At 39.4% G+C, this 15000-nt stretch overlaps 3 protein-coding genes and 1 long non-coding RNA gene across 4 annotated transcripts in view; all 4 read left to right on the forward strand.

Annotated features, from left to right (window-relative positions):
* The window catches only part of LOC138036982 (uncharacterized), a 23682-nt gene extending 22403 nt beyond the window's left edge, over positions 1-1279 (forward strand). Inside the window, exons 8-9 of the mRNA XM_068883006.1 lie at positions 599-764; positions 1182-1279. Of these exons, the coding sequence (XP_068739107.1) occupies positions 599-764; positions 1182-1279 (264 nt within the window). The remainder of the gene's footprint in view (positions 1-598; positions 765-1181) is intronic.
* A 1684-nt stretch (positions 1280-2963) lies between these two features.
* On the forward strand, positions 2964-10107 carry LOC138036983 (uncharacterized). Its single transcript, XM_068883007.1, has 5 exons — positions 2964-3178; positions 6202-6345; positions 7001-7163; positions 8051-8262; positions 9919-10107. Exons 1-5 carry the CDS (start codon positions 3173-3175, stop codon positions 10105-10107), a joined length of 714 nt encoding a protein of 237 aa, XP_068739108.1. The 5' UTR covers positions 2964-3172.
* Position 10108: 1 nt separating this feature from the next.
* LOC138036984 (uncharacterized) overlaps positions 10109-15000 on the forward strand; it is a 118955-nt gene continuing 114063 nt past the window's right edge. The window contains exons 1-3 of the mRNA XM_068883008.1: positions 10109-10260; positions 10598-10845; positions 13422-13581. Of these exons, the coding sequence (XP_068739109.1) occupies positions 10245-10260; positions 10598-10845; positions 13422-13581 (424 nt within the window). The 5' untranslated portion in view covers positions 10109-10244. The remainder of the gene's footprint in view (positions 10261-10597; positions 10846-13421; positions 13582-15000) is intronic.
* Positions 14556-15000, forward strand: part of LOC138037877 (uncharacterized) — a 1824-nt gene continuing 1379 nt past the window's right edge. Inside the window, exon 1 of the long non-coding RNA XR_011130134.1 lies at positions 14556-14853. This is a non-coding gene — a long non-coding RNA (uncharacterized lncRNA). The remainder of the gene's footprint in view (positions 14854-15000) is intronic.

Here is a 15000-nt window from a genome sequence, read left to right on the forward strand (position 1 = left end):
GGGGGGGAATGGTTAAGGGAAAGGGGTAATGGGAAGTTATGCAATCCAATGAATTCAAACCCTGTTATGTTGAAGGCAGAACCGTATAACATCATCCAAGAATACAATTGTCATTCATCATGAATACAAAAAATGTAAACTTTGGCCATATAAATCTATAATTGAAAAAACAAATCGATTAAAAACGTTATTACACCTTTTGCCTTGCGTTAACAGAAAACAGATATTCATTTTATTTTGGGTGAATTCAATAACATCTTAGGTAGTACATATTCACCAATAAATGTTTTCGTTAACTCTTAAATCATCCGTTGGTCCATTTGCGCAATTGTCATACTAATGCATCCTTAATAACATCATTGGAATGTTATCAGAAAAAAAAAACCAAATTAGTCAGTCCTGACTGACACTACTGAAGGAGCAGCCAGGCACCTTACAATCTGCCTAATACACACCCTTGAGATCTTTTAACTTCATGTACAAAATCAATTCATTTTAGCTGTCTCTTGTAGTCAGTTCGCTTTTTATCACAACTTGTTCTTAGTTATCTAGCATAACCAATCTGTTGGAAGGAAGCAAAAGCATTTTTCGTTTTTAGGAGACCGACGTCTACATGTATCTTTATTGCAAAGAATGGGACGAGTTGCTTAACAGTGAAAATTGGGAGCCTGAAGAAGTAATAAGAAAGCTTCCTGATTTCTTCTGCTTTGTGAAGAAAGTCCAAAGTTCTATCATGCACAAAATGAAACATGAAGGCGCCACAGGTTTGTAATATAATTACTGTAAATTAATCATGTTACAGTCAAACCAAGTGAAGCGTACCCCTTAAGATTGCATTAATGAAGTGATTATTTGAAACTTGAACCCGCTAGTCGTTTCAAGAATGCAATAATGAATTGATTATTCGAATATTGAACTCGCTCGCTCGATCCAAGAATACGGCTAAATTCGCTAACGGCTTCCGTTTTCGAAAAATCAATTCACTGTTGCGACTAGTAGGTTTCAAACCTACTAGTCTTTTCTAGAATGCAATACTGAATCGATTTTTCGGAAACGGAACCCGTTAGCCGTATTCTTGGATCGAACGAGCGAGTTCAATATTCGACTAGCGGGTTCAAGTTTCAAATAATCAGTTCATTAATGCAATCTTGAGGGGTACGCTTCACTTGGTTTGACTGTAGTCTGGTTGTGGAGTGAAGATAGCTACGGAGATAGCTACAGTTTAGAGATAGTACAGTTACGGTTTGGATTCAACAGACTGACTGTTCCAAGGGCGTAACCACTGCATTAAAGAATTGTTGGCCGTGTGTTTTTCATGAAACGAATGTTGTTAGAGGCCAAAATACTACCATAACAACGTTTTTATTAAGGATTTCTTTGGCCGAGTTTTTATTTCGCTCTCACCCACAGGTGCTGTACACTTTGCAATTTTTCTTGCAGCTTGTCTCGCAACGCCATTTCTACAAACGTTCTGACATTACGAAACAAGTTGTTTTACGGGTGTTACACTAAGCAACATTTTATGCAACTTGTCTCATTTCGATGATCACATGAGCTTAAAGGAAAATTTTCATCGGCTGGTGGCGTAAACTGTTGAGACACAAGTTGAAGGACAGGTTTTACACTGCGCAATGCATAAAAAAATCGTTGCAACTGTTGCGGAAAGTAGAACTCAATTCTACTTTCCGCAACGCTTTCTGCAACTGTTTCGCAACGTTTTTGGGTGTTGCAAAGTATGTTACATTGGGCAATGATTCGTGCAACTTGTCTCGCAATGGCGTTGCAAAACGAAATTGCACAGTATTCCAGCATTCATGAAAGTCCCTTTTTGACTTATGGCTGTTTCTGCTTAGGTGGCCTCATAAACCACAAGCCCTTTTAGAGACACCGCCAAGCCGGTCACTGACTTACTGACTTACTGGACTGAAGAGATTCCTGAATCCTCTTCGGTTTGTTGATTTTCAAGAGATTTGTGGACGGCCGGGTTCATTTGGTGTTTAAAACGTGTTTATCTGGGCATAACCAAATATTGTACGTGCGTTTGATCGAGATTCCCAAATGAATACGCGTTTGGCATAATTAGCTTTCAATCACTTAAGGGTGCCACTTCTAAAATCAGAAAGTGGATCAAGGTCTCAGTGAAAGTGGTCATCGCAGTTGTGAAGCACCTTGCGAAAGATGCCCTTAAAAACTCCCGAACTACTCCGCAGTTGAAATACTGCTTTCTGTCAGTATTACATTTATCTAGCAAGGGATACAATACGAACTTACAAGTGACCAGCTCCCAGATGACTTGACAGCTAAGATGGTAGGGCAAGTGCGGCGCAGCTAATTTCCGTTTCGTAAACGGTCGTTGCCATTTTTCACGGTCGATGCCGTTCTTAGTAAAGAAGAATTTTCATTCAGCTAGCTTTCCGTGAATTGTTAGGGTTAGCTTCATTTCAATACTTAGAAATTGCGATGTCCTAAGGGGTGCAGGGATGGCGCAGTGGTGAGAGCACTCGCTTCCCACCAATGTGGCCCGGGTTCGATTCCCAGACTCGGCGTCATATGTGGGTTGAGTTTTTTGGTTCTCTACTCTGCACCGAGAGGGTTTCTCCGGATACTCCGGCTTCCCCTTTCCTCAAAAACCAACATTTGACTTGATTTGCTTTCATTGTTAATTTCAGTTTACAGTGTCCCCAATAAGCGCTCCAGCGCTAGAACGACTAGACACTTACCGGTAAATAAAGTTCCTTAAAGTTCCTGTTCGAAGCGGTTATTTGGTAGTGAAGTGGTTGTGTTTTCTCTTCAGCTATTGAACCGAGACCGATATCGTTCATTCAAGTTTTTTTTTTTCTAAGGTCCTTTTTTAAATTCTAAGTGATATACGCTGCTAATCTAGTCATAGGTAAAGCATATTTTTCCTCATTTTCTCCTGCTTACTGGACTAAAAAGATTCCTGAATCCTATTATAGCCACCTACTGTGTGAAACACAAAGAGGAAAGGGCGGACTTTGTTGATGTGCCCGAAGATTTAAAGGGTCATGTCATTGGAACGGGAGGCAATACATTCAGATCAATTCAGGAGAGATCTGGAGCAAAAGTGCTTAGCCTTTCAAGAGCCGAGGAAGGATTTTGGGTCAAAGGAACTAGAGAGCAAAAGGAATACGCGCAGAATCTTATCTTGGAAATGGTGGTAAGTAGTAGGTTAAGGACTACAGTGGCATGCTCGCCTATTTTATGAGTTAACAATCTCGTCTTTTTTAATTTACATGTTGATATACACTCCAAATGTCTTCGGCTTCCCTGGAGTCAGCCTTCTCAACTTTTGTTGGCTTACTTTTTTCATCGTTTTTATTTTATTAACTAAACTACCAATACTCTATAAAATTGCTGTCAAAGGCATTTTTTCTCAGAGACTTATTTTAATTTATCAGATTGAGAGAAGTGAAAATATAAAGGAAACTTGAAGAAAAAAATAAATAATTAGCACAAAAAGAGAAAATTAAAGAACATTAAAGAAACTTGGATAAAATGTCAAAACAAATGCAAAAGCACTAAGAAGGAAAGGAATTTATTTAATTTGCCGATGGAATCTATAGAATTCAAGGAAAAATAAAGAGTACTCAAAGTTGTCTTATTTAGGGAAATTACCAGGGGAGCGGATCACTAGTCGGGTGTGATGACCACTACACTATCAGGACAACAATGCTGGCAACACGGCTGATTGATCACTTAGTGTGTGGCATTTACGTGGGACTCCATTTACGTGGCATTTACGTGGGACTTTCTATATAGTTGTACCGTTTTACTTCTCGTTTTATAGCCTGCATGACCTTCGCATTCGTCGCTTTCGTTCCGGAATGTGAAATTTGTGTTAATCTGGACAGCTTTTAAGTTACATCATTGGCCTCTGTTGTGCATAAATTCTGACATCTGAACTTCGAGCGTAATGTCATAGTTTTGCGCAATTTTGCCTGCATAGTAGAATTTTAGAGGAATTCCTATAAGAATTACCAAAGAAATCGTCGTTATTAGAACTATTAAAAAATTGCAATGAGTTTCGTAAAATACGTTTTTTTTTTCAAATATGCTGCTATTCTTGCTGCGGAGTGATCGACGCCAGCGATCATTAACATAGTGATCCTGCTTTCGATGATAAACGTGCACGTGACTGGTGATAGTTAGAAAAAGTACGATGAAACCGTTAAACACTTTATTTTTAAATGTTCTGCGATTCATGCAATTGAAACTGACTTCAGTTAAGCTTGCCATGTGCTTCAAGCTGTAGCGCTGATTATAGTATCAATTTCGTTTCTTTCTGCATACAGCTTAGACTGCATTTGATGGATCTTTCGATTCCCGCCATCTGGGACGAGGGTAGTTTGTAATGTCTTGCTTTCTCATTTTTACCTTATGCATGAATTTCAGATCGGTGGTAGCTTATTAACCAGGGTTTTCTATTTTCTTTCCGTTTACACTTCCCCCACTCCATCACGGTCTGGAAAGGGGGTGGTCTGGGTAAATGTCGGCACATTGACGGTACTTCCATTCCCTCAACAAACTAAAATAAGTCCCACTGACTACAATACGCTGTTGCTGCCATTATGAATGATAAATGGTGTCACTATCTTTCACTTGTAACCTCATGTCCTTTCATGGGGCTATTTATGTTTGATTATTTTCTCAGAAACAATGCGTAATTATCTTGACCACAACTTACCATTTTAAGGTAATTCCTTGGTATTGCATTGCGCATCCCTACTGTGCACGATTTTCGCGTCATTAGCGCGCGCACATGAGCACGTGCGCGTACAAAACGCAAGAGATTTCCCTCAAACTAAACCCGATAGCAAAATAAATGCTCTTTTTCTTTCAAACGAGCACGGTGACCCCCGAATTTTTTTTCAGGTATTTGCTAAGAACAATCTAATAAAGAACATATTTGAAGAAAAAAAGTTTCATAGTAGAACATGAATTTTTTTGGAAAACAGTTCCGTACTGGGTGTATTTTGGCCAAGGCAAGGACTTCAAGCTAAGCACGGAACTGTCCCAAAGTGCACTATTCCCACAACCAAGCAATCAAAAACGGTGTAGATGAAGCAATACTGCTTATGTGAATAAAACAGGCTTTATTTTCAAAATAAAATTTTGCATCTTTCAAGTAACGAAGACTTAATTATGTATGAAGGTGATTCGAATTTTTAACGCGCAAACAGTAAAAATACCCCATTTTAAGAGCCTGCTGACGCGTAAACAAGCACGGTGACCCCATTTTTTTATTGCATTTTTTTAATGTTCATATCATGAATGTTAATTATGCCAAGTTTCCAAAAAAGTTTGATAGTAGAGCAACTTACCATTTTAAATCAAAGAGATCGCACTTACTTATGATTTAGAGTCTACTCAATGGCAAAGTATATATTTCAATCAGTGACATGAAATGTATTAAAACCATCTTAAGAAGTACATGCTCGTATCCTCAAACTTTTGTTTTCTTTCTTTTTTCGAGTGGGGTCCAGATGAGGCTCCACACTTTGTACCATCCGTGCTTAAGGCCTATTAAAATCTCCTTTCAATTCCACGCACGGTCCGTTCTTAAATTACCGCAAGCATTCTTTAACATCTCCCCCTTAACATCAAAGCCTACCCTGTACTGTCATCCAGCAGTTTTGCCTGAGAGAAACCATTGGTTGGGGTGCTAGTCTGCAGAACCTCAGGGCATTGTCTTGATTTACTTCTTGACTACCTTTCAGGGTCTTATATAACCGAGAAAACTGCTGCTCTTGCCCTGACAACTGCCCATAGAAATGCAACTTTCTAGTCTTCTCAGATAAGAATGATGAGCTATAGATTCCTGCTCACAACCCTTGTTCTTAAATATCACAGTAGGGTTTTAAAGAACCCACACAGTGTCTGAAAAGAGTAGAGCATGGCGTTCGCGATGTTGTGGCCTCTGTTAAAATTTTACACAACATAGTTTAAAACATATTGAAAACGGTACAGGATGAGATGGCTATCTGGAAAAAATGACGGAAAAGCAAAGTGAAGTGAAAGGGATTCAAAAGACTTGAGATTAATTTTTTAGTCAGACTTTTAAACGTAATAGCAATATGCCTTCTGCTCTTTAGCAGATTTTGGCACAAGGGGAACAGTGTACATCCAAATGTTGGCATTTTGACTTGCCTAATAATGTATATCATTTGGCTTTGCTTTCAGGAAGGAGGAAAAGGAAAGCGTGAGCAAAAAATTTACTACATTGATGATTTTAATTTGCCTGCGAATACTAACCTGAGATTAGAGAAAGAAGACGACGCCCAAGCAAAGTACCGGTTAAGATCAATCCAAAGTTATGAACTAGAGGTATATGTCTATTGTCAGGACTCATACATATTCCTTTGAAATTCCCCCAAGTAAGTAAAGCAATCATCATCCTGAGCATCCTCATCATCGTCATCATCACCATTCACTTCAGGTAATCAGTCATTCATTCCAGAGTTATCCTCCTTTTTATGACAATTTATTCTGCGGTCACTTTTCCTCTGGACCCTCGTTTTACTCTTTCCTTTGCTACACGTAATACAGCCCGAATCCTGGGAGTTAGGCTGGCGTAATGCTCAGACTGAAAGAGTCGGACTGAAGTCAGTCTGAGTTTCGGTTGACCTCAACCTGACTCATGGTTTTTCTCCGGGTACTATGATTTTGCTGCCTCATCAAATTGCCTCCGAGCGAAATATATATGTACATCTGACTGTGGTACGGCACCCTGGGATCAAACATGGACCATTTTAGCAGCTGCCAAAGGCGACTTGTATACACTTTCTCGCGAATCTTGTCGGAGATGTGCCCTTCGTAATTTGGTCCCTAAGGCTGGTAGTAAGGCTCTTCATTTAATTAATTAATCGATTAATTAAGTAAATGAATGACTGGTTAGTTAATTAACCTTTTGAAGTAATTAATTAACAGTTATTGTTATAATGAAGATTCTCTGAAAGCACTTTTTCTTTCTCTTTTTCAGGAATTTCTCAGTCCTGGGAATGACCCAATTTATTTTCAGGACTTAGCGGTAGAATTGTTGCACTCTCTTGAGAGGCTTAAACGTGAAATGGAAACAAAACATCATCTGAAAGCCGATATATGGTGTCACTTTGGAACCGTTTTTATTGACCAGCCCGATGAAGGTATTATTTTCATTTTTGCATCAAATACGTGCAGATACATGGATGTGACTGAAATATTGTAACCAACTAAGAGCAAAATGGTGGTTGTATCCGGTGGAAAAGGAAAACCTTCGTGTGCCCTTTTAGTGCGTAATTTATACAAATGTTTAACAAGGTAAATTTGGTAATGCTTGCTCTCGGGTGCAATCTACAAGTGCATGCCAAAAACGTGGTTGGAATTTCCAAAAGTTTCAGGTGTCAGATGCGCGGAATGGTTTATTTATGCTTTTTTTGAATTTTTTTTTCATTCCATTCTTGCGGTGAACAATGATCCAAGTATTTTTTGCCAACTGCATTGAGTCCCATGCATGCATGGTCTTTGTTCTAGTGGATGAGTCAATGTCTCAATTTTTTCCTCAGACAACCTTCGTGCTTTCCCCAGCCTAGCCGCCACAGAGCTCCTTTTTTATATTTGAAGAGACGTTGTGAAGCTCTTATTGTTCAAAGATTCAGAACTTTTCCCACTCGCCATTCTGTTGGTTTTTGCTCACGAGGCGACTGGTGAATAAATCATCAGTATGGATGTCAAAAGCTCTGTGTCACTTTAATATGCATGCATGCATTTAACAATTTGAATACCGTGGCCAAATACATTCGATATTATTGTTGACGCCCAAGAACAAAATAATGAAATGTAGGATGATGATGATGATGATGATGAAGATCATGTTTAATGTTTGACGGAAATCAGTCTTCGTTCAACATCATCAAATATCACTCAACATCGTCTAAGATGGTGCCCAAACAAGTGCAGCATGCTGGATTATGTTGAACCGGTACCAACAAGTTGGATCTGTTTGGCATGGCCTGTATGTTTCTTTTTCGCTTCTTATTTGTGTGTTTGTTAGACACTGATCGTGAGTGGAATATTGAAAACGCTGTCCACAAGCTCTTGGAGGGAAAAAAGTGGAAAACTGCATTTAAGACAGTGGTCAACTTCGACGAGAAATTTTTGGAACAACACTTGGGCAATCAGTTGCATCCTGAATATGACGACTATATTCTATCCAGATATGATTCAGTATTTGAAACGCCAAATGAAGGTCAATTAAGATTCAAGGTAAGGTCATGAGCCCATTACCCGCACCCTATTAGCCCATACCAGGTATGTGACACCGCATTTTCACAGATCCTTATGGAGGTGTTTTTACCTAAAGAAATAATTTGTATCACACACATTCATGCATTCGTCTCATCCAAGATTGATCACTGTAAGTCTTTTTTGTTTGTTGTCCCTAAATACAGTAGAACCCCACCTTACGACTTCCTCGATAATACGACAACCCTTTTATTACCACCACTTTATTGTTGCCCGAACGAAAGTTCAGTTCTTTTCTTATCTGAAGGCTCAGTCTCCAGCCGTGGGTGTCTCAGTGCGCCCGCGACCTACGGCTGGAGACTGAGCCTATCTTATCTGGAAACCTTATTAATCCGACCACTCCGACCACCAACGATCACTTTTGGAAGTCCCCAGTCGTTGTTTTCTTTATAAAATTACTTCGTTAATCCGACCACTATTGAAATGCCTGGTAAGGCTGCTCAATATTATAGATAACCATCTTAGAAACAATAAAGCACTATAGTTTTATTAATTATTTCTAAGCAAAGGTGTTCATGGTTAGCATGTTTAATTGATAAACCATATCTATGTTTTGACGGAAGACATAGTAGTTCAATTACGCACCCTCGGACTTTGGAAATGACTTTGCCTCGGTGCATCTGGTACCCGTAATTCTTGGGGCCACCTGAGCAGTATTCAAAGATGTAATCCCTGGCGTTGATATCGTCTTTGAAATCGGAAAGAGGCGCCCCGCGCTGGGAGCAAGGGTAGATCGTTGCGTCAATGGTCGTAGACGACCGAGTGCGTGTCAGAATCGCGTTCGTCGAGGTTAAGCAAGGCCTGGTAAAGGCAGACCCGGGCGTGACAGGTGGTGAATGCGGTGGCCTCATTAAAAATAGCGGATTTGATGCAAATGAGGCTAGAACTTCATCAACTTCCGCCATTTTGTTTTGGCGTGCCAAAAATGATATGCAAATGATATGCAGCCGTATATGAGCGAGAAAAAACTAAATAAGGTTTATCAGCTAATTATGAAAAATCTGTCTGTTGTAATGATATAACAGTAGTTAAAAGTACTTTATTTCTGTTATTTTAAGTAAGCAAATGCTGCAAAAAAAAACTAATGAGTGAATTTTGCATTAATGAGGAATAAGCATCCTTTAGGCCTTGTTTCAATTTAGATGCATTACCATGCTAACAGCTTACAATACAGAGCATATTAACTATCAAAAATAGAAACCCTCATGGTTCCACTTATCAGTGACCAACTTTGAGGTAACCGGAAAAAAGGGAATAAATATCACTGAAATGGAAGTGTAAGTGCTTAAAAACTGTGTTCAGTCACCTTAGGCAAAACGGGTTTTGGCCATTTGACTGAAAATCTCGTCTGGAATGACTAGAAAAATCTTCTAGTTTACTAGAAAATGCTGCGGCGGTATGGTGGTAGGGTAACTGAGTTATATCACAGCTTGTAGTATTATTGGAATACCATCAGAGATGAGCATCATGTAGTTAAGAGAATAAATGGTAGTTTCCTTTTATGATTTCTTCAAATGAAGTGCTCCGACTTTTGCTTTTTCTATAATGGCGATATAACTACAAGAAAGCACATCGCAAAGCAAGCCCTGTTTACTGCCTCGTACCTTTGTTCTTCAGTTCTCGGTAGATAACAAGACTGGACATGAAGGAAGCTTTCTTTGGTCTAGTATTACGTTGAAGCCAGGTGTACTGAAAACGAACGCTGTAAATTGGACTCAGTCTGGTCTTTTCTCTTCCAGGCATGGGTCACAAAAGAGAATGTTGGAGAAACGTTGGAGGGTATACCAAGCCCTTACACTGAGGTAAAGAACATTTTGGATGAGGTGGACTTTCGTGACCCATTTACGAGTTCTCGATGCCGTGGATGGTTAATTTTACGACCTCAAAACTATCTGCGGGCAAACATCTTATTTCCTGGCTGCAAATTTGATTGCAGACTCACTATGCGTGTACTAGCAGGTATGTTAACTAAAATAATGAATCTTTCTAATGCGCGTACATTACTGTCAAGCGTCGACAACATATGCATGCAAAAAACATTAGTGTGGACCTAAATAAAAGCGTTGTATTTAAAGGCTTTTGCATCATCATCAAGTGTCGGATTAATACCTTTCTAGGAAGTTTCCAGCGGTACGCGAAGAGAAATAACTGGTCAGATTTGAAAATTGCTGATGCTGAGCAAATTCCCTTCCTTTGTCATCGATAGGGAAAGCAGACATTTTTCAATTTTTTTTGTTTCAATGCTGATAATGTGTTCACCCTGGTTTACATAGTTGCTTCTCTCCCTTTATTTTAGACAATGCTCGTGACATGGACTTAGTGCCCAAAGAGGACACAAGAAACGCTTTGCTGAGTTATCTCTCCAAAGTGACTTTTTCAGATGAAGATGGCTTTGGACTTTGTCTTCCAGATGAGAAATTTGTACCAGATGGATTTCAGCTGTCCTATATGCGCTGTTCAAAACGAGCTAAGTATCGTTTCTCGGAAGACTTCTCAATTATTCTCTCTAAGGAGAGTACACACAAGGGGATTGGCGTCAAAAAGGTGTGACTAAGACCACCTTCTTTTAACCTTGATTCCTTGGTTTCTGTCCAGAGTTTCTGTGTTTCTGTGTAACTTTATAGGGGATGCCAGGTGGGGGCCTCGGTTAAGGGCAAGTTATACAAGCCAAACAATTCAAAGAGGTGGAATTAAAAAACAGCCTACAACTGCAAAATACATAACCTTTGTCATGGGAGAAGTACAAGGAAGGGTTACGTTTTTGGAAACGTTGGCCATGTAACACTTCTATTGCAACAGACTTAACTATTAAAGGGTAACCTAGCACTTCACATTACTCTTTAATAGATAAGTCTTTGTCATAGGAGAATGTTTTAGGCCATAAATATAAATAATTGAAAAAAATAGACATTAAATAATATTTAGTCAATACAGTGTTTTCACGTGGCGTCACTGCGGCCATGTTGGTGTCCCTAAAAATTGGAACGGCGGCCATAATGGTGTTCTTAACTAATCCTCCGGGAATTGAGCTGTATTGTCACGTTTTCTTTTGCTTCGGTGGAAAAACAAGGTTACTGATCACATGAGCAAAAACACTCAATAAACCGCCTTTCTCAGGGGTTCGTCAGAGCCAATGAAAAAAATTAGTGAATTCATAACACAACACTTTTCTTTGATAATCTCAATTGGGAGGGAGACCAGTCGGCTATAGGGGCTTTTCAGAGTTAATTTACATGGAGGAAGGAAAGCAGAAAAACACAATCTAAAATATACCTAGTTTCATTCTTGCTTAAAACAAATAACTTATGTAAATTCGAATAAGTAGATACGTATCTAGTATACTAGGTTATCTCCAAATCCAACTAATCTCCATGATTTGTTCGCCACATTTCACTTTTCACGCTCTTCTTGAACTGCGAAACTGAATGCGAGTTCCGCGTAGCGATAGAGAGGTTAATCCAAGCTGTAAGTGCTCCAAGCTAGAAGCCACGTTGTGCTACACCTGGGTAAACTGAGTTTGCTTTTTGTGCCCAGTGTTACATGAGTGCGTGTCAGAACGTTTAAAAAGTTTTATTTAGAACTTAAATAGGTTGGAGCTAAGCTGTTAATGCATTTATAAATCATAGTTATGTTGCACAAGTTCAGAAGTTCTTCAGTGGTGAGCCATCTAAGTTCGTTCAATATTGAAATGTGATCAAGTTTTCTAGTGTTCATTCAAATACGAGCGGCAAAACTTTGCATCAGCTGTAGTTTGTAAATATATCCACACGTGGTCCCGGACCATACTGTTGAACAATAGAATACAGTTTACTGAAAACTCTTGAGTTCAAAAATTATGTACAAAAAACCTCTAGAAAATAAGCTGTTAGTGCCGGACCCTATTAATTTGGCATAGGTAGGTAAAAGGGAGGAATTAAGTGACAAGACGTGATCACTAAAAGTCAGATTTGAGTCAAGTATAACGCCCAGATCCTTGGCAGGAAGGGCACAGTATTATTACGCATCTTAGATAGGAGCTCAAGGAAAGGCTACGTTTATACAAACGTTGGCCGTGTAGCACTTATATTTTAAACAGAGTTAACTGAATAGAGTGTAATGTGAAGTGCTAGATTTCTATCCCATATGAACCATGTGAGCGTTAACCCTACTGATGGAAATGGGCCCACACAAGGACAGAGAAAAACTCTGACCGGACCGGAGCTTATGCATGAGCTCATTTGCTAGGCATGAGAGGCCAATCTAGGGAGGTGTATAAACAACACACAGCAAAAACGATCGCATTTTCTTGTTTTTCACTTGCAGGCATAGTTGGCGAAGTTCAGATTCTCCAACCCCTTAAAGGTCCTTTAAAACTGGCGTTTGTCGAGGAGGCAGAGTTAACCATTTTTCGGAAAATGTTTGCATCTTTCAGTCATGCGCAGAGATGCGGTATCTTACAAAACATGACTATGAAAATATAATTGATGGGGGGGGGGGGGGGGGGGGGGTGGGTGGGTGGGATTAGCCCCCCCCCCCCATTTCAAGCAAAAAATTAAAATTGAAAAATAAATAAAATACCAAAGGCGCACGCGCGGAGATCCATTGGTAAGAAAATATGGTAACCCCATGAGTTGCTTTTCTCATGGTAATCCTGGCTAGCGGTATTGCTCGTGGCTGCGTAAGCACGAATTGCCTAATAATTTAATAATATCCTTATAGTAATAATCACTAAGGCTAATATTTACAGCGTACATCTGATATTGGACATCCATGTTATGGTCAATTGACATCGATTATTCCTGTTTGTTTAGCAAGTTTTTCATTTTAATGCTTTAAGCCTCACTGAATATTCTTGTTACTGTTCTTAAGAGTACTACAGTATCTGTGCGTTCATGTCCTTTGAATTCAATCTTTGCTAAACGGTTGTTCGCCCTAAATTTTCACAGGGAGAGAACCTTACAATCAGCCAACTACATACCCTTGAGATATTTTAACTTCATGGGATGTGAAATGTAGTTAATTCGCTTTTTTGCTTTTTATCACAGCGTGTTTGTATTTATCTAGTATAACCAGACATCTCTTTTATTTCTCGTTCTATTAGGAGACAAACATACGAGTTCCATTTTATTTTTCGTTTTTAGGAGACCGACTTCCATCTTCATTGCAAAGAATGGGACAACTTGCTTGACAGTGGAAATTGGGAACCTGCAGAAATAACTAAAAAGCTTCCTGATTTCTTCCGTTTTGTAAGGAAAGTCCAAAGTTCTATCATTCACGAAATTAAACATGAAGGTGCCTCAGGTTTGTAATGTAAATATTGTACTGAAATTAATCATGCTGATCTTGTATTGGAGGAAAAATAGCTACGGTGTGGATTCAACAGACTGACTCTTCCGAGGGCGTAACCACTGCATTAAAGAATTGTTGGCTGTGTTTTTCATGAAACGAATATTGTTCACACACTCATCAGAAAAATTGGTTTCTGCCTTGAGCGGAACTCGAACCCACGTCTCCCTGATTACTAGTCAGGCATGCTAAGCCACTACACTATCAAGACCACCACGCTGACAACGCAGCAGATTAATGGGGTGACGGAGCGGCGAGGGGAACCCTAATCGGCCCCACTTTTTCTTCAGTTGAGTGTGTATTCTTGCCTTTATAGAACAAACTCAGAGATTTCACGGCAATGAAAGGCTTATACTTACTAGAAGAGTCCTGAATCCTCTTCGATTTTGCACTTTCTAACAAAATAACTGTCGCACTTTGTAATAACAAGTTGTCGCACTTTGTAATAAACGAAGCTGTCACACTAAGTAATAACAAGTTGTCGCACTTTGTAATAAGATTTCAAATTTCCTTTGAATAGGATGTTTGGTAGAAATTATAAGACTTCACTACTTCCCCAGGGCACAAATACTTTCTTCCTTGATATTTCCCTCTCCATACTAAACGGAGGGGAGGAAAAAAAATGCGTTCTCCTCCACGCTTCTCGCAATTGTTATTTTGGAGATCACAAAGCTAGTTTAGCAACGATGAAATGCAATAAGTGAACAGAGGGGAAATAACTCCTGGCCTGGTAAAAATAAAAAGATGCGCGAGAGAATTAAGTTCAAGGGTTAGTAAGGACATGAAGGCTCCAAGTGACTTGCCACCTTGAACACCATAACAAGACAAATACCAAAGTTCTTCGAAATATACACGCAACGCAGTGTAAATGGTCGATAGGCCTGCACAGGAGATGCACGTACGGTAACTTGTTAAGGCAATTGCGATCGCTGGTTATCTTTAATGCCTTCATTCCCTTAGTACCCTCCTGGTCTGGAATTAGGATTGAGCTCAAATGGTCTTCTGCTGACCTGTCCGAAACGTTAATGTTAAAAGGTGTATCTTAGTTTATATACACATATCATATTTCTTTTGCATATATATCTCATATTTCTTTTGCAAATCTTCGACAAGACGTCTGGATGATAAGCTGGAGTCTCCCACCGTTAATTTATTTTTTAGATTTAGCAGGTCCTAATGAATGCTGCTAGACATAAGGAAAGCTCACAGCAGACAAGTGAACTCACTGTGAGTAGAAGAAACCTCTAATATAAGCAATGAAAGCTGAGATGGAAGCCGATAAAATCAAGCTTGGAAGAAAGGCGCAGAGTAGCACGATCTGTCAGTGATCACGTGCGGAAATCCTTCCGATGCCACAGCACATTTTCCCACGGG

Source organism: Montipora capricornis, chromosome 2 (genome assembly GCF_036669925.1).
Source record: "Montipora capricornis isolate CH-2021 chromosome 2, ASM3666992v2, whole genome shotgun sequence".
Classification (NCBI taxonomy): Eukaryota; Metazoa; Cnidaria; class Anthozoa; order Scleractinia; family Acroporidae; genus Montipora; species Montipora capricornis.